The 23,188-nt window shown below is 41.7% G+C and overlaps 1 protein-coding gene and 1 long non-coding RNA gene across 10 annotated transcripts in view; one reads left to right on the top strand and one right to left on the bottom strand.

Annotated features, from left to right (window-relative positions):
- Positions 1–23,188, bottom strand: part of Dis3l2 (DIS3 like 3'-5' exoribonuclease 2) — a 370,364-nt gene that overhangs the window by 63,216 nt on the left and 283,960 nt on the right. For 6 of the 7 annotated variants that reach the window (XM_020172819.2, XM_074072000.1, XM_020172822.2 and 3 more), the window contains exon 13: positions 10,732–10,965. In XM_020172819.2, the coding sequence (XP_020028408.2) occupies positions 10,732–10,965 (234 nt within the window). Of the gene's footprint in view, positions 1–10,731; positions 10,966–23,188 lie in introns of those variants that run through there. The other variant, XR_012447408.1, reaches the window with a different exon arrangement.
- Positions 72–23,035, top strand: LOC141422656 (uncharacterized). 3 transcript variants are annotated; one of them, XR_012447412.1, is made up of 4 exons: positions 99–202; positions 6,877–7,042; positions 9,688–9,876; positions 22,701–23,035. It is a non-coding gene; the product is annotated as an uncharacterized lncRNA (long non-coding RNA). The 3 variants fall into 3 exon arrangements; XR_012447411.1 differs by lacking the exon at positions 22,701–23,035 and having other exon boundaries at positions 72–202; positions 6,880–7,042; positions 9,688–11,140; XR_012447410.1 differs by lacking the exon at positions 22,701–23,035 and having other exon boundaries at positions 9,688–11,140.

Below are 23,188 nucleotides of genomic sequence, written 5' to 3'. Positions count from 1 at the left end.
CAGTCTCAGGAAAGGAGTCAAGGAAGCAAGTGGAAGATGATAAGACAATGTAACAAAAACAGATGACGTATAAAATAACAGAGGCACTCTAAGTCCAAGCCCTACCTGAGACAAGCAGGGGATGGTGAACACAAAGCTCTGTGCAAAGGATTTGGGATTTCAATATTCAGACTCTGGAAGCTGAGAGAGGTGAACCAAGAAGGTACAGAAGGGACATGGGGATGGGTGGTGGGGTAGAAATAGTGCTTTCTTCATCTGTAAGAAATGAGACTGAGGCTGGAGGCATGGCTCGAGTAGTGGAGCACTTGCCTAGCAAGAGTGAGGCTCCGAGTTCAAACTCCAGTACTGCCAAAAAAAAAAGCCTGGAGACAGGCATGTAGAAAAAACCAGAAGGTTCTTTTCTTTAGAAAGTTTCTGAAGGTGGGGTAGGAGTTAGGTTTACCTTCTAGCATTATTTAGAAAGCCATCATCAGAGTTCTGTGGAGGTTCTGCTCTGGTTCTTCTGACCAAGAGCAGAAGTACTAGCTTCGGGTCCTCACCACAGTCTTATACTAGAAGGGCACCCAGCAAAGATCACACTGGGACCTTCCCAAGTACTCAGGCTGGCAGAGTGTTGCTGTCTGTGGCTACTATCTGCTCCTCTAATCACTCTAATTAGAGTTTCTTCACAACATTAAGTACTTCTGAACCCAAATGCCTGAACCCACCCAAGCTCCTCCTCAAATCCAAATGGTATTAGTAATGGACAGAAATATTTTCATCTCAATCTGACATATGTGCAGTTCAAGGTGTACTTAGAGGAAAGAAGAGTGTGTGGGATAAACTCCTCAGCCTTACAGGATGGTATTCCATGCTCTTGGTTCGTCTTCAGTTTCATTACTGAGGGCAAGGCTTTACCTCCCAAGCTGGCCTTCACATCCTAATCTTTTCTTTAAATTTTTTTTTGTTATTATCATATAATAGTTGTACAGGGGGATATATTGTGATATTTACATATGTGCTTACAATATATCTTAGTTAGGTACACCTGCTTCATTGTTCTTCCTCATCCCCCAAGATAAGGATCCTAGTCTTTAAAGACCTTTTTGGTGCTGTTACCAGATAGGTAATCTCTGGCAAACTCTGGTCAGAAGACACCTATGTTCTTATGCCCTGTGTGGGAAGAATCCAAGCACCACATGGAAAGGTAGTAATGTTTATTAAAAGTGAGGAAAGTTATCATAGAGGAAGCAGTGATGGCCTCTAGCCAGTTGGAGCAGAAGCCTGCATCTTTTTAAAATGGCTTTTTATAAATTCAAAGAGCAAATCTGGGTGGTCTCTGTGGGATGGCTAAGGTGACTGACAGGTTTGATTCACTCTGTGCATGCACTTAAACTAGCTCTTAGGTATTTTAATTACATGTATGAAGTATGATCAATATTCATGTTTTAAGCAAAAGGCTTTTACCTGAGAGGTTAAGGGGTGGGGGTACAGGGTAGAATTGCCTCAAGGCTTTTTGTCTTACATGTAATTTATAACTGCACAGGATACAGCACTGGGCTGAGATAAGGGGTTTATCTTAAAATGCCCTGGGAAAAGTCATGCCTCATAGCACAGGTCAGACCAGAGTCCCCAGAGCTCTACTATTAGCCTGCCTCAGTGGTACTGGGGTTTGAACTTAGGGCCTTGTGCTTGCTAGGTAGGTGCTCTACTCCCTGAGCCACGCCCCCAGCCCCACTGGGCTTTTGCTTTTGTCTTACCTTTGCTTCTAGTAAGTATATGTCCTATCATACTTCTCAGTTCACTGTGCAGCCTTAGGGTAGGAAGTCTATCCTCCACTACCTATAGTTCCTCAGAGCTAGAACAGAATTCCTACCACAAGAGGAACTCAAGAGGTAGCCTACCCATACAGCTACAGTGGGCGATCATGTTTGAGTCTACACTTAGAACAACTTCCAGAATAAAAAGGGTTCCTTTTTTGAGAAGTATGAGTAACGACTATGTGACATGCCTAAAGGAAGAATGAGCACATGAAGAGTTGTAGGGTGATAATAACAAGCTACTCAGAGGAATTAATCTGATGTATATTTAATGATATATATTAGTTTTTATGTACAAACCACAAATAGTGATCGGCTCACATAGTGGCTATAATTAGTATTAGTTATGCAAAACTAGGTCAAGTGTTTAAGTTTGTCTCTTACTCACGTCTTGGGATACATAAATATAAATTTTTTTGTAGAATTCCATGTGAAATTAAAGAGCAATAATTAAATCAATCCCTATCTCTCTCAAAGGAAAGGTTCCCAAACTCCATGACTGGAACTCCTGAACTCCCCTACTCTCTGTGAAGCAGGGTGCAACTTGCTCCTCCCTACTCCCAAGCTACCCCAGAGAGCTCAGGTACTGAATAGCACAAGCAAGCACAGATTCTTGGCTAGGGAATTTTTTTTGGTGGGACTGGGGTTTGAACTCAGGCCTTTACACTTGCAAAGCAGGCACTCTACTGCATGAACCAAACCTCCAGTCATTTTGCCCTGGTTATTTTGGAGATGGGGTCTTGTGAGCTATTTGTCCAGGACAGCCTGGAACCACATCCTTCTGATGTCAGCTTCCCAAGTAGCTAGGATTATAGGTATGAGCCACTGGTACCCAGCAGGATTTATTTTTTATGAAGGAGATAGATACATTTAAAAGAAAAGTTTGTTGATATGATTTTTATCAAACTGGTAAATGGGAAATCAGCATGTCTTTTAAACCTCACTGATTCAAGAATGATCTCTAGGACTGATGCCATGTGCTATGAACAGGGTGCCATGTTCAGGAAGCCCTGAACTAGCAGAAGCTTTCCTGAGCTATTTGTCACTATCCCCTAAGAGAAGTTCTTATGGGTCACGGATGGACTAGAACTCAGTTTTCTTTAGTCTTAATTCAATCAGATTTCCTAATAATTATTCATGTTAGGCTGACCCAAACAATGCCTGAGAGCTATTATGCATAGGAAGTAAGAGCAACAAAAGAGACCAGTGAAGTTATAAATGTTCTTCAAGATCTGAGGAGGCAACAATGGTTCTCAGCACCATTGCAGACACAATGCATTTCTTTAAGGATTCTAATGAGAGGAAAGAGGACTTTAGTTTGGGGCAGGGGTCACTCCCCAGTCTCAAATTAGCAAGAGTTAAGCAAGACACTTCGAACCACCTCAATCATGTTAAGTTTTAGGACTATCGTAAGCATTTTTTTAATAATAACTAATGCAATGGGAGCATTCCCTTGTGTGTGCATATGTGAGAGAGAGAGGAAAGGGAGAGAGGGAGAAAGAGAAGGGGCCAGCAGCTAGGCAGAGAATTCCTGAGAAGTTTGCATCTTAGGTACCTTAATTCATATGCTACTGAAAGAATATAAACACAATGAAAGAATATAAACTATTGTTTATATTCTTCCAAACTATTGTTTGGAAGAGAATTTGGCAATATGTTTCAAGATTCTTAAATATGCCCATATTTCTCCTCTTATCATAAGAGTTCTAAGACTGTCAGAAATAATCAAAGATCAGACCAAAGATTTATGAACAAAGATGGCAATCAAACTATTATTTACAATACTAAAGAATCAGAATCTACCTATTCAAAATTGGGGAGTGCTTAAATGTTTAAGAGAATATTCCTATGATGGATTATTATGTAGGCATTATAATGTTCAGAAAGATTTTTTTTAAGTGTTGGAGATTGAACCCAGGACTTAATGCATGCTAAGCACACACACTATCACTGAACTACACCCCTAGGCCTCTGGAAGATTTTTTAATTACACAGGAGGACATTCATAATATATTATTATATATTATTAAAGCATATCCTATAAAACTATATGCATGCTATGCTAACTACCCGTTCCTCCTGCCATGAAGTGATAAGGGGAAAATCTATAAGAAATTAAATATACCCCTGTACAAATAAATAAACAAATACCAAAATATTTACAGTGGTTATTTCTGGGTTATGGGATTATAGGTGCTTTTGATTTCTTTTTACACTCATATTTTAAAATTTTCCTACCATGAGAACATATTACTTATACAATCTCCCATCCAAGTACTAACCAGGCCCGACCCTGCTTAGCTTCCGAGATCAGACGAGATCGCTACTTATACAATCTGATAGGAAGTTTCCTTTCTAAAGGAAGAAGAGAGGGACAGAAGGGCCTAGCTAAGCAGGGGAAGGTGAGTCTGTCTTATGCTGGTGTTTCTCATCTTACTATCTGTCTGGGGCCACAAGACAGCTCATTCTAGAGCCCTTCTGTGTGAGGTCATCCTCATACAGCTTTAGGACTACTTTGATGTTGCTGGCTCCTAAATGGTTACCTATGGCCATCCCTCCTAACTACCTTCAGACCCCTAAGCTCAACTGCTCTGCTCCTTGTCTTCCATTGGCCTTGCAAAGTCAGCAGACTCAAGATGGACATCATCATCTTTCTGTTTAGCCTCTTCCCTGATATTGTTCCCTGGGAACTCGATTTCCTGCTTCTCCCTCCCTTATGTATCCAGTCAAGACAGCCAATTTGGCACAGGCTTGCCAATTTTCCTTCTTCTCTTGCATCTATGGCTTCTCTCCTTTCCAAGGTTAGGTCTAGCTCTCATTATTACCCTCTTGGATTATAAACTTCCTCTAGTTTGCTCTTTCAGGAGGCTCTTTCTCAAACAGTTTTGATCACGCTACCTTCCACATTCAAAAGCACTGCACGGCTACCCCAGCTTATTCCTGCAGCCTTCAAAGGTTCCTGTCCCCTTGTCTAGCTATGCCTTCTCTTTATACTCTACTCCACTCAACAGGAACAATCTGCTATCCTGTTCCTTGTCTGAGCCCGCACTAGTCTGGTTGGCCCCTTGAGTCTTTTAGGAGACCTAGTGTAGTATACATACTGCCTTTGCTGGACAGTTGTCCCTGATCCTGGGCCAACCCTCTAAGACAGTGTACCTGCATGCTGGGCAGAGCTCTGTCACACTACTTCTCATTTTCTGGTGGTTTGCTGACTCTCTCAGAAGTTTTTAAGAACTAGGACAGTCTCATTTTGTATTTTAAGGATTCACTGTTATATTCCCTGCACCTAGCACAATGTAGGCCCCCAATAAAAGCTTTCTAAAGATATGCTGAGTGTAGGACTCTCTGAATAAGAACAAAAACACCTGCCCAACAGCCTTACTCTTGTGTTTTAGTGATGACATAAACAGTAAGGCTAAAGAAGAACCAGTTAGGATGAAAGTGCCCAACCTTCTCACCTTGCACAAAAATTAAACAGTAGACAGTTGGAATACTCATTTCTGGAAAGCAGCTGTATTGGACAGAAGGAACACACATTGCTACATTCAGCACTGAGTGGGGGAGAAGAGCCATCCAGCTTCCCTAGAGCTTGTTCTGTCATGAGCAGACCCCACCTTCATCAGGTCAGGGAGCAGCAGCAGGTAGGCCCTGCCCTGGGTGTAAAGACCCTGTCTACAGGAGGAATGAAAGCCACTGCTCCTTTGGCTTCAGGCTGGTTAAAGTGACCTAACCTGACTATAAATAGGACAAGGGAACTGGTGCTAAATGAATTCATTCTTCTACTTACAGCCTCCAACTAGGTCTGCTAAGCATGTTATCTAATCAAAGGAATAATTTACTTAATTGCATGAAACCATCCTGCAACTAACTTGGCACAACTGTTCTCCATTAGCCAGCCTGGCTTCCCAGGGAAGCAATGATGAGCTGCTAAAGGCTCATTGAGTACTATGGCTGAAAAGCCTGAGGTGCATTTGAGCTGAGGTCAGCAATGCGTGGACTACAGGCCAAGTCTGCTTTGCATGACCTAAGAACTAAGAATGGATTTTACGTTTTTAAATGGTTGAAAAATAATCAAAAGAAGGATAACATTTTGTGACAGGTGATAATTATATGAAATTCAAATCTCAGTGACCCTCAAGTCATTCATTTAAAGCACTGGGGCTGATTTCACACTAGCGTGGCAGAGACCATATGGCTCACAAGACCAAGCTATTTACTAGCAGAAAAGTCTGCCAACCCCTGATTTAAAGACTTGGCTAGGTCAAGGTCATACATAATAGCATCCGCAGCAGCTTGGGTCCCAGGGTATTCAAATGTGATTTTCATTAACAAGGTTACCTTTATAATCAAGTCTACAAAGAAACTGCCTGGAGTTTGGGCCTTAAAATTGTGTCTAGTAGGATTCATGGAAAGCAAAGCTGAGAATTTAGCAAAGGCTTCTTTTGTTTGGAGGAATTTGCCTCAGAAAATGAAAATACCAGGTTTTCTCAACCCAACTTCCAACGCCCTCTGAATTCAGAAAGTCACACAGCTCCAATGCCTATAGGGACCCCTGCCAACTTCAGGATTGTTTCTCACAGAAGCCCTTACACACATGGTAGCCCCACTAGAACTGCTGTCACCTGAGAGAAAGTCCCAGAAAGCAGCAGGTGTACTGAAATAGGCCTATTTCTGAGATGTCTTCATACTAAGGTTCTACTTGGCACTCCACTACCCACCCCCATCCTTTCTGAAGGCAATGGCTAAGAAAGAAACCCAAAAGGAACATGAGGTCTTGTTTGCATCAAAGTCAGACCAGTCTCATCTCTTTTCCTAGATGGGAAGCTGTGGAAGGCAGATGTGTGTACAGACCCCTCTGGGAAGAAATCTGTCAATAGGGCCTGAGTCAGGAGCAGAAACCAATGGAATGAGGGTCTCTCACAGCTCCCCTCACACAAAGCTCTGCAGATGTGATTATAAACCACTGACACTTCTTTATGGGAGCCTCCTTTTAAAAAATAGGAGATACATGTTATAAACAAGTAAATAGAACATGCATCTATGTTAATTCCTTGAATTAACTGAATTATCCTGGCAGCAGAAAACATGGAGATGGAGAGAAACCATCAGGAAGGAACATTATTCAACCCATCCAACCAAAAAGCACAAGACAGAATTTGAGGCCTGTGTTTGCTTTTCGGTATTAAAGCAGAGGAATCACTTCATGGAGCAAGAAGCTCTTTAGAAGCAGACTCAAGCTCCAGGTAAGAAATATTTGGAGCAGGCAATGCCCTGAAGACAGTGCAGCCTAGTCTTTTTCCCATCACAGGATAGCACACCAAGCTCAACAGACAAAATTGCTAGCAGATAGCCCGTGGGGACTGGAGCCAGCCAGTCAGTCCACTGTTGAGGCTCACGATTTCAGACAGGGCAGGTGGCTAAGGTTTAAGTTGTTAAATGCAACCTCAAGGCTTTTGCCCCAGACTCTGCAAAGGGCACCATTTTAGTGCCATGTACTCCACTCTTATTCGTTCTCAAGGTCATCATGGTAACTTCTTGGAAAAGCAAAACTATTTCAGCAGCTTTACCCTGAACCCACTAATCGAGGCTATTGTAAAAGAGTACTTTTTTTAGGACTGTCACCAAAAACATGGACATAGTGAACCACAGCAAACAAAGCTTCAGAGAGCAACTCCAAACAGTAAGCTACTCAAAAGCACCAAGGAAAAATGAATTTTGTGAGGGCAAAAGCAGGCAGTAAGGACAGGAGAACAAATGCAGTGGTTTCTGAATGGGGCCATTTAGCTGATTTATAAACAATCTCCCCAGTGGCCTTGGCTGTGGGAGATTGATGTCTCTTCCTTCTAAAGCTGGGGTCCACAGACTTGTTTTCTGGGGAACCAAGGGATCAACTCCAAGACAGACACAAATTCATTATTTTCAAACCTTAATTAACTGGAACCTAATTAGGACTTTTGAGGCTGTTTTTTCCCTCACTTTAAAGGAAAACTTTTTTTTTTCCCTTAAGTCGGCATGGTATAAATGGAGAAAAACTGAACAAAGAGCTACTTGGATGCCTTGCATATAAGCAACTCAGTTAACCTTTGGGGGCCTCAGCCTTCTAATTTATAAATTAAGAGGGCCAATGAGATATCAATATCTAAAGTCTTTTCAGCAATAAAATTCTGATTCTGACACACCCCCAACCCGTCATCCATCACTAATCTGTGTCTGATAACCACACCTCTCCTCATAGAAGCCAAGGTCACCTAGCACTCTTCATCAGTATGCAGAGTTCTACTGAACTTTTTCCATCAGCACGATGGAGTAATGTCTCTCAAATGTTAAACTCCCTCATTTACTGGGCATATACAGCAGTTGGTTAGTTATTCTAGAAGTCAGGTAAAGAAGGGAATATAAACGTACACGCCTTTGCCATTTTTGAAAAAATTAAGGCTTTTCTCTTAAAAAAAAAAAAGGAGTATGTGAATTAGGTTTCTTTTTCTCTTCTCTTTTCTTCTTTTTTTAGACAGGGTCTTGGTATATAGCCCACACTAGCCTTGAACTCACAACCTTCCTGACTTAGCCTCCCAAGTGCTCAGTGTTAAAGGTGTGAACTGCCATACCTGGCACAAACTAGGTTGCTACATAGTCTTCTGAATGCAGTGCAGTCAGTTCTTAGTATAACTTATACTTTAAAACACTTATAAAGCTTGAGGACAGAATGCCTCCTGAATTTTAGGATTTCCCCTGTTATTGTCTTACCCAAAGAACAGACTTTTGAGGACTTGTCCTTATCCAGGTCTTTCCAAGAACACTTAACTTGGCTTTTACAAAACAAAACAAACAAACCCAAAACAGCTTTCTTTTTTATGCTTGCATTTCATCAACTGATCTAATATTTAGTTAAAATGTATAACTACAGCAACATGTGCAACTGGCATACCCAGGTTTGGAAAAACACAATCCTGGTGGAAGTGGCTGGGGTGGGGGGGTGGGGGTGGGGGGGTGGGCAAGGGCAGGCAGCATGTGTGGCACACCATGGGCACTGAGCACTGCTTTATGCAGAAGGAAGGCTGAGCACTGGTCAATATGGCTGGAGGGCTCCAGGCAAAGAGTTGAAGAAGGCAATTAGAGAGACCAGACTGGGTCTGAGGAGGGAGGATAGGGCTAGAGACAGATCATGAGCATCATTTAGCAAGGACTTAAAACCAGGAGCCTAAAAGTACCCACTCAGGAAGGGAATGTAGATAGAGACGAAAGGAAGGCAGAACAGAGTTTAGGGAATGCCAAAGGAATGGACATTGCTGGAGATGTACAAAGAGACCCAGAGATCCAGGAGGTGGCTTCAAAGGGTCTAGGTTAGGACTGAAGTTCAGGAAGCAAGAACCGCAGTGTCCGTGGACTTGACAATGGGGTTGGAGGTGGCACAGGTGAGTGGGAATTACAGTGCATCTGTGATTTCCTTGCAGGAAGGAGTCTTTCTCCAATCTCCTGTTCTCCTCAGTATCTACTCCACCTATCATCTTCCATAGGCATTCTCACATAGACAGGCCTGACCAAGCTGCTGGTGCCCAGGCCAGGAGGGCAGGCAGGAGAGCTCCAGAAGTTTCCTTGCCTCAGTGAGCACAGGCAGGCCTGGTGATCCACGTCCTAGAGTGGCTCACTTCCTCCTATACCAGGCAGCACCAATTTGCCATGCCTGCTAATAAGCACTGTGTAAGTTTGTGGCAGAAGGTAGGATGAAATAAGAACTTCCACTGGAACACTTTAAAACAAGGTTTTCCAGATCTCATCCAGCTGAGAGGTTCAGGGAAAGAAGTCTCTGTGGCAAGCTATGCCAACAGTCTGATAAACAGCATCCTTGTCCAATCCCAGTAGCCTTGATGCTACCCACTTTGTTTTTCAGACACCTGGAGGCTTCCCACAGCACTCAATGACCAGGGAAGAAGAGTGTGGGGAAAGAAATACAACTGAGAAAGAAAAACAATCCCATGATATGAAACACAGGCTCTACTCAAACGTACTGACAAGCCCACGTTCTACAAGCTCCTCAGTTGTCTGTTTCTTCAGACCTTAATTTGGAATTTGTAAACAGGTAACTCTTTGTGGAAGATAAGGGATTAAAAAAAACTTTCTTTTGTTGAGCTTCAGAATCAGATACTGGCCAGATACCTCCTGAATTTCCAAGTTTCCTGCTCCTGCCTTCATAGAAGCCTGAGGTGCATTATGGTATGGTTTGGATCTGAAGTATCTTTCAAAAGGCTCATGTGTTAAAGACTTGGCTGCCAGCTGATGGGCTTTTAGAGTCTGTGGTTCTGAGTTAATCAGTGGATTAATCTCTTGATGTATTCAGAATATGATGGCATTGTTGGGAGGTGGGACCTAGTTGGAGGAAGTAGGTCACTGGGGGCACGCCCTAAAAGCTATACTTTGTACCTGTCTCTCTTCTTTCCCTCTCTCTCTCTCCCCTTCATCACCTTCCTGTCTGCCATGAGGTGAGCAGCTTTGCTTTGTCACATGCTTCCTGGCATGGTATTCTGAGTTTCAGAGGTTACAGCCATGGACTGTAACCTCTGAAACTGTGAACCAAAATAAACCCTTCCTCCCTTAAGTTGTTTTTCTTAGGTGTTTCTCAGAGTGAAGAAAAGTCTAACATAGTAAGGACACAATCCTGGACACAGACTTTCCAAGGAAGAGCAGCTGGGAGTTTTGGTTGCAGAGCCACTCACACAAATACCAACCTTTTGCTATAACTCATGTCACCAGGCCTCATGCCCATGGAGTCTGGCCAGTGGATGGGAGCTAGCACCTGCCCGCCTGTCCTGAGAGCACAGTGCAGTGGAATGGCTGCCGAAGGGAGCAGAGAGTTGCCTGCTGCTGCCTCTCACCCCACTGACTTCAGGCACAAGTCAAATGCAATGGTTGCACTGAGCAAAAAATATTTTCTGACCTGATCCAAACGGAGCGCGCCATCCACAAAGCGCTGCTGGCGAAGGTGCCTTGCAATTCGGTGCAGGTTCAGGACAGCCTGGTGAACTTCCTCGCTGCTGTGCTCTGGGGAGATGGGGGGCAGCTGCTTCTCAGGGATTGTCTCAGTTGGGCTTTCAATCATGCTCTGTGCGTGCTCATAGCTCAGTTTTGTACAGGAGCGGATGACAGTCCGGCCAAACCACTCCTCAAGGATCTGCAAAGACAGAGGGGTTGTGAGGGTTTGGGGAGGAATCTTTGTTCCAGGTTTTTCTTCCTTCAACCATACACCCACACACACATTCTCTCTCTCTCTCTCTCTCTCTCTCTCTCTCTCTCTCTCTCTCTCTCTCTCTCACACACACACACACACACACACACACACACACACACACACTCAACAAAGATTTATGGAGCATGGCTTTATGCTTAGAATGGTACTACAAGGATGATCAGGCATGGCTGCTGCTACTCCCAGGCAAACTCCACCTCTACCAGTCCTGGATAGAATTCAGAAGGTTGCAGAGATCTATGAACATCCCTAAGCACACAGGCCAGGTCACACAGGAGAGACTTGAGGTGAAGGGCCTGTGGGAAGCTTTTTCATTAGTTTGGATGAGTGGTCATCAATGTTACAACTGGTGAAGAGAAAAAAGAACAGCTGCCAGAGATGGAACAGATGGGGCTCTGTGGGCTAAAGGGTTAGAAAATTCTGGAGAGAGCAAAGGGGGAAGGTAGAGCTCCGGACAGAAACAGAGAGCACAGGTGGAAGAAAGGCAAAGTCAATTCCAATGTGTTCTATAGAGACCAACAGAACAGGTTTCTCAATCTCAGTGCTGTTGGGCCAAATAAACCCTTGAGTTGGGGGCTGTCCTGTACATTATAAAATGTTCATTCAGTAGCATCTTGGCCAGTAGGATTTCCCTTCCCAGAGCTAACAATCCAAGTCTCCAGACACTGTCCAATGTTCCCTGATAGAAACAGTCCAGGTTCAGAGAGCTATATCCAAGTTTAGTGGTGGTACTTGCTGAACAGACGGATTACTGTTGAGGCATATTTTATTCTTTTAATTTTCTGTATGTTCTATTATAAGTCCTTATCACTTTTCAAGTGAAAATAAGACAAACATTAAAATATTTTGGGGACTCCTGACTCTGCTGTACTTGATGAGATCCTGATAAGGGTATAGACGGGGTATTTGGGGGTGTGGACATGGGGCCCCTGGCAGTGGCTAATCTGAATGAGGGAAGCTCGCATCACCCACACCAGGGCCCAAGGAAGGAGGAACGGGCTGGGGAGCACTCTCTCACACCTCCAATTAGGGAGCAAAGAGAAGCCAGAGAACAAAACAGAAGAAATATGAGGGCTCAGAGAAAGGAGAAAAGCCAGACATGTCTAACGTTAGGAAAAGCAGGAGAAAAGAGCTTTAAGAAAAGAGACACAGCTGGGCACAGTAGCTCAAGCCTGTAATTCCAGCTACTTGGGAGGCACAGATAGGAGGTTCAAGGCCAGTCCAGGTAAAAGTTAATAAGACCCTATCTCAAAAGAAGCAGGCCATGGTGGTTCACAACTGTAATCCTAGCTACTCAGGAGGCAGAGATAGGAGGATCTCAGTCCAAGGTCAGCCCTGGGCAAAAGTGCAAAACCCTCTCTGAAAAATAACTAAGCAAAAAGGATGGGGGTATGATTCAAGTGCTAGAGTGCTTGCCTAGCAAATGGGAGGCCTTGAGTTCAACCCTTAGAACTGCCACAGAGGGAAGGAGAGGGGAGGGGAGGGGAGGGGAGGGGAGGGGAGGGGAGGGGAGGGGAGGGAAGGGAAGGGAAGGGAAGGGAAGGGAAGGGAAGGGAAGGGAAGGGAAGGGAAGGGAAGGGAGGAAGGAAGGAAAGAAGGAAGGAAGGAAGGGAGGAAGGGAGGAAGGAAGATACAAATAAGCAAGAAGAGAGACTTAAACAGCACTTACTATGAGATGGGCATTTGTTTCCCATTGCCTACACTCCACACAGCAACTACTTATTCTCACCACAGCTCTGTGATATATAGGACTTTTATGATCCTTCTTCATACAAGGATGCCAAAGCACAGAGAAACTGAGTAATTTGTCCAAGGCCATGCCAATAGAGACTGGTAAAGCTGGACCCAAAGCCAGGCTCTTAAGCTCTTAGTTCAATGCCACTTGGATATCAAGGGTGGAGACAAAGGAGTCCGTGTGTGTGTGTGTGTGTGTGATGGCCAGGAGTACAGGCAATGAGATCAGTGTGGATGACAATTTCCAAAAGGGTGGTAGGAAGGAAAGCTGAGTGCACAGGATAGAGTAAGTGTTGTGTTTGTAGGGTGAGGTGAAGCAGCCAGCCCAGAAGGAAGGTTGAAGACACGAGAGAACAAAGGAATCTGGGGTCAAAAGGAAGCCATGGGTGTCATCTGTCCAGGAGAGGCCTGGGGGAGGCAGGGAGGAAGGGGAAGGAAGCTTGAAAGGAAGAGGGAAATAGGGGCATTCACGTCAAGAGCCCCATGTGTGCAGGCAGAAGATGATGGGGGCAGGAAAGAGCTCCAGAGTCTGAGAAAAGCAAAAAAGCTCTGAGATAAATGGAATGGGAAACATGCTTCCTGAACAAGAAAAAGCAGTGGAGCTGAGTAAATGGTGGAAAGGCACAGGAGAGGGGAGCGAGCATTGGTCAGTAGTGCAATCTTCCAGCCTGGCTTGCAAACGAATCCCCTGCATTGCTTCTCATTGACCAAACCCACTCTGTCCACAGAGTGAGACAATGCCCCTGAAAATAGCACTTTTCCTATGGGGAAAGCCTAGCCCAGGAGCTGTCTACCCCACAAAATTTCCACAGAACATAGCTTCTACTCTGGAAGGCTACAGAGACCCTTTTGGCATGCTCCTCCCTCCCTTAAAGGAAGAATTGATACTCAGAAAACAGCGGCATGAGGCACAGGACAATAGTAGTAACCACAAATAGCTTTAGATAGAGTTTTTGAATCTGCAATTTCAGACCTGAATTTCTCTTTAAAAAATGTCCTGAAACTACATTTCCCAGATTATTCCAAGAACACTCCACTATCCAAAAATATAAGGGACTCAAATAATGTGTTTGAGTCTTATACGATGGCAAGCAGGTCCTGAGTTTGGTGTTCAGGAGGCCTGTGCTGCAGACCAGGGCAACTACAGAGCCAATTCCAGGGTCAGCCTGACTTGTCCTCGGAGCACACCCAGATTTCCTGAATAGAGTTGCTCCAACCTCCTCTAGAATGACAGGGCTGTGACCTCTTCATTCTTGTGGTCTCAAGTTTTCCCCTGGGGATTTAGTGTGTTTCCTTTTCTCCATTTCCTTCCAAACCCTGGCCCTCCTCCTCCCGTATGTCCACATGTTGCACAGCCTGTCTTCAGCCTGTTCAGGAATGGCAGCTTCCTCTCTGCCCTACACTTCTCCTTCTCACACTTGTCTGTAGGTTCATGGACCCACTTCCTACACCTCAGAGGATGCTCTAAAGCAGGTAACCACAGCACCCCAAAGGGGCACCTGTTGTCATACAAGCAGGGGACACAGAAATGCTTTAAAATCTAAGGAAGGTTCTGAGCCCTCCTCCTGAAATATTTATGAATAAAATTTTGTAGCAAACTGCAAGGTTCCAAGATACCATCGGCCCCCAAGCCGATGTGTCTATTGCTTCCTCAGAAAATTCTCTGTGCAGAACCCTGGCCGGGGGCCACGTGTAATCCCGAGGAGTTCGTAAGTGTATTGCCTTGCCTGTCCTTTGCCAGAGTCAGAGACCTACTACCTCTTACTCACACCCACAAGGCAGCACACTATTCAGTCACTGGAAGTACCTTTTTAAAATTAGTATGTATTAATTGTACAAAGGGGTTTCATTGAGATATGTCCATATATACATATAATGTACTTTGATCAAATTCACCTCCTTTATTACTCTTTCTTACTCCACTTTTTTTTTACAGTTTTAGTGGGGTCCATTGTTCTATTTTCATACATGCATATAAAATACTTCAATCATATTAAGCTCACCATCACCCTCTCCTCACCCACTATTCTTCCCATCAAATGGCCCTCCTTTGCATTTATGCTATTTTTAAGGTCAATCTGGACCTGTTTATGAGAGAAAACAAGCGTAATTGTCTTTCTGAGTTGTTTCCTTCACTTAGCATGATGCTCTCCAGTTCCATTCATTTTTCTCCAAATGACATAATTTCATTCTTTTTTATGGTGAATATACTCCGTTGCACACCCCCTACACACACATTTTCTGTATCTATTCATTGGTTAATGGGCACCTAGGATGATTCCATAGCTTAGCTACTGTGAACAGCGTTGCTCTAAACATAGATATTTCTAGTGCATGCTGACTTACATTCCTTCAAATATATGTCCAGGAATGGTATAGCAGGATCACAGGATAGTTCTATTTTTAGTTTATGAGGACCTTCCATACTAGTTTCCATAGTGTATAAGGATTCCTTCCCCAGCCCTCTTCCTTACCAGTATTTGTTATTTGGTTTCTTTATAATAGCCACTCCGACTGGGGTGAGATGGAATCTCAATGTCATTTTGATTTGAATTTCCTCTTGGACTAAGGATGTTGAACATTTCTTTATACATTTATTAGCCATTTGTACTCCTTCTTTTGAGAATCACCTGTTCATTTGCCCATTTATGATCAGATTATCTGTTCTTTTGGTGTTTTATTTTTTGAAATTTTTGTAAATTCTGGATATAAATTCCATGTCAGATGAATAGCTGGTAAATATTTTCCCCCATTCTGTAGGTTGTCTTTTCATTCTGATAATTGTTTCCTTTGACGTTCAGAAGCTTTTTAATTTGATGCAACTCTACTTGTCAATTTTTGCTCTTATTTCCTGAGCACTGGTGTCCTATTCAAAAAGTTGTTGTGTATGTCTATTTCTCAAGTGTTTTCTCTACGTTTTCCTAGAGCGGTTTCAAAGTTTCACGTCTTACATTAAGATCTTTGATCCATTTTGAATTGGTTTTTGTATAGGGAGAATCTTCCACATGTGGATGGGATATCCAGTTTTCCCAACATCATTTGTTGAAAAGGCTGTCTTTTCTCCAATGTATGTTTTTGACATCTTTGTCAAAAAGAAAAAATAAAAAGATGGCTGTAGCTGTTGGGCTTATTTCTGGATCTTCTATTCTGTTACACTGATCTACATGTCTTTTTTTGTGCCAGTATCATGCACTTTTGTTACTATGGCTGTAAAGTATAATTTGAAATTGGGTACTGTGATACCTCTAGCACTTGTCTTCTTGTTCAGGATTACTTTTGGCTCTCTAGGGTCTTTAGAGTTTCCATATGAATTTTAGGATTTTTTTTCTGTTTTTGTGAAGAATGACATTAGAATTTTGATGGGGATTAAAACTGAATCTGTAGATTTCTTTTGGGAGTATATCCATTTGCATAATATTAATTCTGCTGACCCATGAACATGGAAGGCCTTCCTATCTTCTAGAGTTTTCTTCAACTTCATTATTCAGTGTTTTACAGACATTGTAGAGGTCTTTTACCTCCTTGGGTAGGTTTTTTTCCTAGTTTTTTTTTTTTTTCTTTTTGAGGCTATTTTGAATGGAATTGTTTTCCTTATTTCCTTCTCATCATGTTCATTTAGAAAAGCTACTGATTTTTGTTTGCTGATTTTGTATTCTACTACTTTGCTAAAAGTGTGACACACCTAAGAATTTTCTGGTGGACTCTTCAGGGTCTTTCAAGTATAGGATCATACATATCAGCTGTAAACAAAATAATTTGAGTTCTTCCTTTCCTATTTGTATCTCTTTTATTTCATTCTCTTCCTTTCCTATTTGTATCTCTTTTATTTCATTCTCTTGCCTTGTTGCTCTGGCTAGGAATTCAAATTCTATATTGAGTAAGAGTGAAGAGAGTAAGCACCCATGTCTCAAGAGTTCCTGATTTTAAAGGAAATGTTTTCTGTTTTTTCTTAGTATGACATTGGCTATAGGTTTTATCATGCTGAAGTATGTCCCTTCTACTCCTAGTTTGTTCAGGGCTTTTATCATGAAGGGATGCTGAATTTTGTCAAAGGCCTTTTCTGTTATCTATTGAGATGACCGTGTGATTTTTGTCCTTGATTCTGTTTATGTCCTGTATTTCATATATTGATTTGTATACATTGAACCATCCTTGCATCCCTGGATTGAAAGCAATTTGATTACAGTGTAAGATCTTTTTAATGTGTTGCTGAATTCAGTTTGGAAGTACTGCTTTCAGAATTCTTACATTCTATGTTCATCAAGGAAATTGGGTCTGTAGTTTTCTTTTTTTGTTGTGTCCTTATCCACTTTTATGGAGAGTTGGTGTTAGTTCTTCTGTAAAGGATGGTAGAATTCAGCAGTGAATTCATCTGGTCCTGGGCTTTTCTTTGTTGGGACACTCTTTATTTCATTGTTATAGATCTATTTATGTGGTTTATAACCTCTTGGTTCAATTTTGGTAGGTCATATACATCTAGACACTAATTTTTTTCTTCTAGACTTTCCAGTTCATTAGAATGTAAGTTTTCAAAGTATTCTCTAATGATCCTCTGAATTTCATTGGTATCTGTCATGATATCCCCTTTTATCTCTAATTTTATTCATTTGGGTCTTCTACCTTTTTTTTTTTTTTTTTTTTTGGTTAGTTTGGCTAAGAGTTCATCAATCTTATTTATCTTCTCAAAGAACCAACTCTTTGTTTCATTGATTCTTTGTATTACTTTTTTGGTTACCATTTCATTAATTTCTACCCTAATATTTATCATTTCTTTCCATCTGCTAATTTTGTGTTTGGCTTGTTCTTGTTTTTCTAAGAGCTCAAGGTGCATTTTTAGGTATGTATTTGAGATCATCCATTTTTTAGTGGAGCTACTAATAGCTATATACTTTCCTCTTAGCACTGTCTTTGCTGTGCTTCAAAAGTTTTGGTAAGTTGTGTTTTCATTTTCACTTTATTCTCAGATTTTTTATTTTCCTCACTTCTTTGATAACATCTAATAATTAAAGTGTATTGTGAAGTCTCAATATGTTTCAAATTTTCCTCTATTTCTCTTGCTGTTAATCTCTACTTTTTTTTCCAGTGAAGTATGATAAATACAGGGAATTATTTCAATGTTTTTGCATTTATTCAGACTTGCTTTTTTTGTCCTATTTTGGAGAAAGTTCAGTGAGTTGCTCAGAATGTATACTCTATTCTGTAGATGTATGAAAAGTCCTTTTGACCTACAGCACCATTTAATTCTGCGCTTGATCTTAGCCAAAAGGCTGAGAAGAGATAATGTCATTTAATTCTGAACTTCCTATGTTGATTTTTTTGGGGGGGGTCTGGATGACCTATTTATTGGTGACAGTGAGGAATAAAGTCACTCACTATTATTGTGCTGTGGTCTATCTACACTTTTTATGTTCAGTAGTGTCTGTTTTTATTAAATTGGGTGCACTGACATTTGGTGTATATGTTTACAATTGTTATATCATCTCAATGGATTGTTCCTTTTATTAGTACGAAGCCACCTTCTTTGTCTGTTCTTACTAACTTTGTTTTGAAGTCTGCTCTGTCAGATATGAGTATCACTACTCTTGCTTGCTTTAGGGCTCCACTTTCTTGGAATATCTTGTTCCATCCTTTTACTTTAAGCCTATATTTGTCTTTGCCAGAAAGGTAAGTTTCTTGTTGGTAATAAATAGTAGTCTTGTTTTTTTAATTCAAGCCACTACTCTGTGAATTTTGATTGGCGAACTGACCAGTAACATTCAGTTATTACTGAAAGGTATGTAGTAATTCCTGTCATTTTGTTTTTGTAGTGTTTGATTCTTCCCTAATCTTCATTTGTTTATCTATTTGTCCAGTGAGATTTATTTTTCTCCATATTTTCGTTGTTATGTTTAGCTTCCTCTTTTGTGTGTAATTTTTTTTTTTTTTTTGTGATATTGGAGTTTGAACTCAGGGCCTTGTGCTTTCTAGGCAGCAGTTCTATTTTCTGCAGAACTGCTTTAGTGGTCAGAAATTCCTTTTTTCTTTTGACAATACTGAGGATTGAACTCTAGACTCTTTGCTTGCTAGGCAAGTGTTCAACCACTTGAGCCTCATTCTAACCCTTTTATTTTAGTTATTTTTCAGATAGGGTGTCAACTCACATTTTTGCCTGGGGCTGGCTTCATACAGGTATGAGCCACCACATCCAGTTTACTGGTTGAGATTGGGACTTCACTAACATTTTTGCACTGGCTGGCACTGAACAATGATTCTCCCAATTTCTGCCTCCTACATAGCTGCGATTATAGGCATGAGCCACTGCACCTGACCTATGAAATCCTTTCACTTTTGTTTATCATGGAAGAGTTTTCCTTCAAATATGAAGGGTAGCTTTGCTGCACACAGTAATCTAGATAGGCAATTAGGGTTTGAAATACATCATTTCATGTCTTCCTTGGTTTTAGAGTTTCTGTTGAGAAATTTGTTGTTATTCTGATGAGTTTTTCTTTGTATGTGACTTAGTACTTCTCTTTTGCAGCTTTCAATGTTCTTTCCTTGTTCTGTATACTTAAATGTTTAACTATGATATCATGTAGTGAGGTTTCTGGTCTTGTCTGCCAGGTGCCCTAAACCCTTCTGTACCTGGATGAACATCTTTTTCTCAAGATTTGGGAAATTTTATTGAATATGTTTTTTATGCCTTACTTCTTCTTGTTCTTCTATGCCTGGGTTTCATAGGATTGGTCTTTTAGTGGTGTCCCAGAGGTCTTGCATGCACTGTTTATTTTTTCTCTACTTTATCTGAATGTTCTAATTCACCCATCTATCTTACATTAAGCTCTGATATTCTGTCTTCAACTTTATCCAGCCTATCAATGAGGTTTTCAACTGAGTTTTTTATTTGACTTATAAGATTTCCAAATTTTCACTTTTTCATGATTCTGTATCTTTATTGAATTCCTCTTTCATATCCTGCATTGTCTTCATTATTTCATTTAGCTGTTTATTTGTATTTTCAGGAATTCATTCAGGAATTTATTCATGTCCTCTTTTAGCTCATTGCTCATTCTTAAAATCATTCATTTGAATTCTCTGTCTGGGATTCCATCCTCTTCACTATCACTAGCATCCATAATTGTGGAGTTGTTGACTTTTGAAGGAGTCATATTGTCTTGCTTTTTCATATTTCTTTTGTTTCTACATTAGGATTTGCACATTTATGGTCAAGTTGTTATTGGAAGTTTTAACCACCTGTAGTCTTTTCATTGAAGTATTCTCAGTGTTCAGGCAAAACTGGGAAGTGACAAGGTTGAGTTACATTTCTCATCACTGGACTGGGGATAAAGCTCAGTGCCCAAATATCTGCTCAGGGCATCAGGCCTAATCACCAGCACAACACATATAGAGAAAAACTAGCTGGAATTTCTTGTAATTCTTAGTGTGCAGGTTTCTATACGTAGGTTGAGGGCAGGGCCAATCAAGGGTCACCTATCTGTTTCTGGGCTGCTTTCACTTTAGAACCTTTACTTCTTTGTGTACTGGGAGACACAGCTTGCCAGAAGGTAGGCTGGGAAGGTTCCCACTTGCTCCAAGCCCCCTAGTTTGTGCTCCTAGTGGCAGTCAATGTCTAAGCCTAGGGGTATCCTCTAAATGCATCAAAGAGTTGGGAAGCAAATTGAGCCCTGATTTCTGGTGGGGGAGAACTGAGGTACTCAGACCCTCTGGCTGCCAGATTTCAGCAAATTTGCAGCTCTATGCTGGTGAGCTTCCCACAACTCCTTTACTTGACTTCAGCCCCTTTCCCTTCACATCTGCATCCTGAAAATATATTCCAAACCTCTTCAAAAACATGCAAAGGGCTAAGCTGGAGGCCTGAAGAGTCTAGTTTGGAACTTCCTGCCAAACTAGAGGGTCCTCTATAGCAGAGTACAACCTGGTGTTTCTGGGAGGCACACCTGACATATGCACTAAAACATCCTAAGCTAAGAAAAGTGGACCTAAAACCACCTCTGAGAAAGGCCAAGAGAAAGGAAGGATGGCAGCTGCACACAGAAAAAGCAGCAAAGATCCACATGGAAGGGACCCCAGAGCAGCCAGCCTCATGGTATGGGAGGCAGATCTCTTTGGATAGAACGTCTCATTAATTTCCAATTTGGAAACTATACTCACATCAACAACCAGTCCATAACCAGGGCCAGTGGCAGAAGACAAAAGAACAAAGGGTTTTTCATGGAAAAAGTAAAGAAGCCTTGAGGAGATGCATAAACAAAACCCTAGAGAAAGAAAACTGTACCCTGCCTCTTTCCTTTGCTTAATCACAGGATTTGGGCAACTCCCTTCCATAGGCAGCAAGCTTGCTGCACACACTCAGGGACAGCACCATTTAGAATGTTAGGTTATATACCATACCACCACTGCTTGAAAGCATACTGCTATGTAAATGCCTGGCTAAAAAGGGATACACACCAAGGCATCACACCTCCAGACCTACTTCCTGGTATGGGTGCCAGGACTGAAAATGGCACAACACAGTTAGTCCTATGCCCTCATCCCCACTGTCTTTGCATATCTGAGAAAACAAGCTGGGGACTTCTCAAAAGTTACCCAAATTAAGTGCTAGCCAAGGCCAGATCCACATCTGAAGACTTAGACTCCAACTTGTGACTCCAACTTGTGTGTGTGTGTGCATGTGCACACGTTTCAGCTAAAGGTCATAAAATACAGAGATAAATTATGGTGTAAAAGAAACTAAGTACGCCTCAAATACATATCAGTTCCTGTTGTTTATAGATACAAAAGTGTGAGGAAACCTTTGACCATTCTATCCAATTCCATTCAAATGTTTTTTAAAATTTATCCTTTGAAAAATGTCAATGACTCATTAAGATATATCTGGGTCAAAACCTGCTAAAGGAGTTAATTTATAAATGACTGCTGCAGCAACTCTGGACTTCCACATAGAAAATATTTACTTCAAAAGGCTGTATCAGGAAGAAAAAAAATTTTTTTCTGGTTTGCAACAAAACCAGGTTGTTTGGAATGGTAGTGGAAGGGAGTATGGAGCTGATTTTTGCAGTGCCATCATCAGACAGCAAAAGAGGTCACAGGTGTTAAGAAGAAAGAGTCTGAAAAAGAGTGGGCAGAACCAGCAGAGGATAGAAGACAGTGAAGGGCAGATCAAGTCTGTGATGGAAAGGAAGTTGACTCCCTATGGAAGAACCTGTGATCAAGTGGCCAGAGGCTGAGGGGTGGTTACAGAGCAAGCAGGAACTCCTCTACTAGGTTCACTTCTGCTTGAGGCCCAATGTGACCAAGTGAGGGTGAGGTTTCTTCTTAAAAAAAGAGAGCAACACCATGCTAAGATGAAGTTGTGAATAGCAAAGCTGTCCTCAGAGCAGCAGGACATTCCATTCCCAGTGCTCACTCTCTTTCTGTTGGAGGAACCCCCTAGAGTCCTCTGCTGAGGGTGTTAATGAAGGAGCACAGTTAGCACATTTCTAAGTCAGTTTGTTTATATGCTAGAATTTTCTACAAGATTTATTTGTATAGAAAAAAAATTCCAAGTAAACTGCATACTTTTATGCTCTCTGAGGTTGACCTCCATCTGGCTTGTCTGCTGGCAGTAATGAAATATTTTCAAGAAATGAAACAAAATAAGACATTTATCATTTTTAAGACTGCCATGCAAATAGCTACCAGCTACAGAGCTGTAATCAGGTCCTTTCCATCTTGGTTTGCTGTCAGCTGTCTAAACTTTTGAGACTGAGACGAAGAAAGCAGAGGAAACTTCCTCAAGCCTTTGCCAACTCGCACCAAACCCAGGCAATGGCAGGAAACATGGAGAGAGGCTGGGAGCCCTGGATGTGGCTAGGAGTTAGGAAATTCTTCCTGTGATAGTAGGTGAAGGCCCCATACCTGAGCGGCCTTAAAAATGTTCTCTTCCTCAGATGACTGGCAAGAGGAATCTTCAAAATTAATCTCTGGGAGGCCTGAGGACATGGAAAGGAAGTCGAAGGTGGGGGATGAAAGGAGGAAGTCTTCTGACCCAGGAAGCACAAAAATCACAGGTAGTTAATAGCCCAGGAGGTTAATTTAGCCCCAGCCTTTCTTTGAACAGAACCAACCTAAGAATCTCACAAACAGATGCATGCCCTTGTTTTAAAGATACCCAGAACAGCCATGTGTCCTGTTTACTAACATCAGGGTCCATGTCTTCAGGTTTAAGTGAAACCTACTATTAGTTATATCAATATGCAGGAGAAAAGCTGATTAAAAGAACTGTTAGCCCTTTGCAAGAAAATCTTAAAAATAGTAAGGGTTCATTTCTTGAAAACAATTCATTTTGAATTCTTATTTTAATCTCAAGGATTCATGGCAAAATCTGTGCTCACAATACAATTCTGCTGATCCCCTGAAGTGACCATAGGTAAGTCAT

Source organism: Castor canadensis, chromosome 4, assembly GCF_047511655.1.
Source record: "Castor canadensis chromosome 4, mCasCan1.hap1v2, whole genome shotgun sequence".
In the NCBI taxonomy this organism is placed as follows: Eukaryota; Metazoa; Chordata; class Mammalia; order Rodentia; family Castoridae; genus Castor; species Castor canadensis.
Note: the sequence above shows the minus strand (reverse complement) of the source record. Positions and strands in the feature narration are given on the sequence as shown.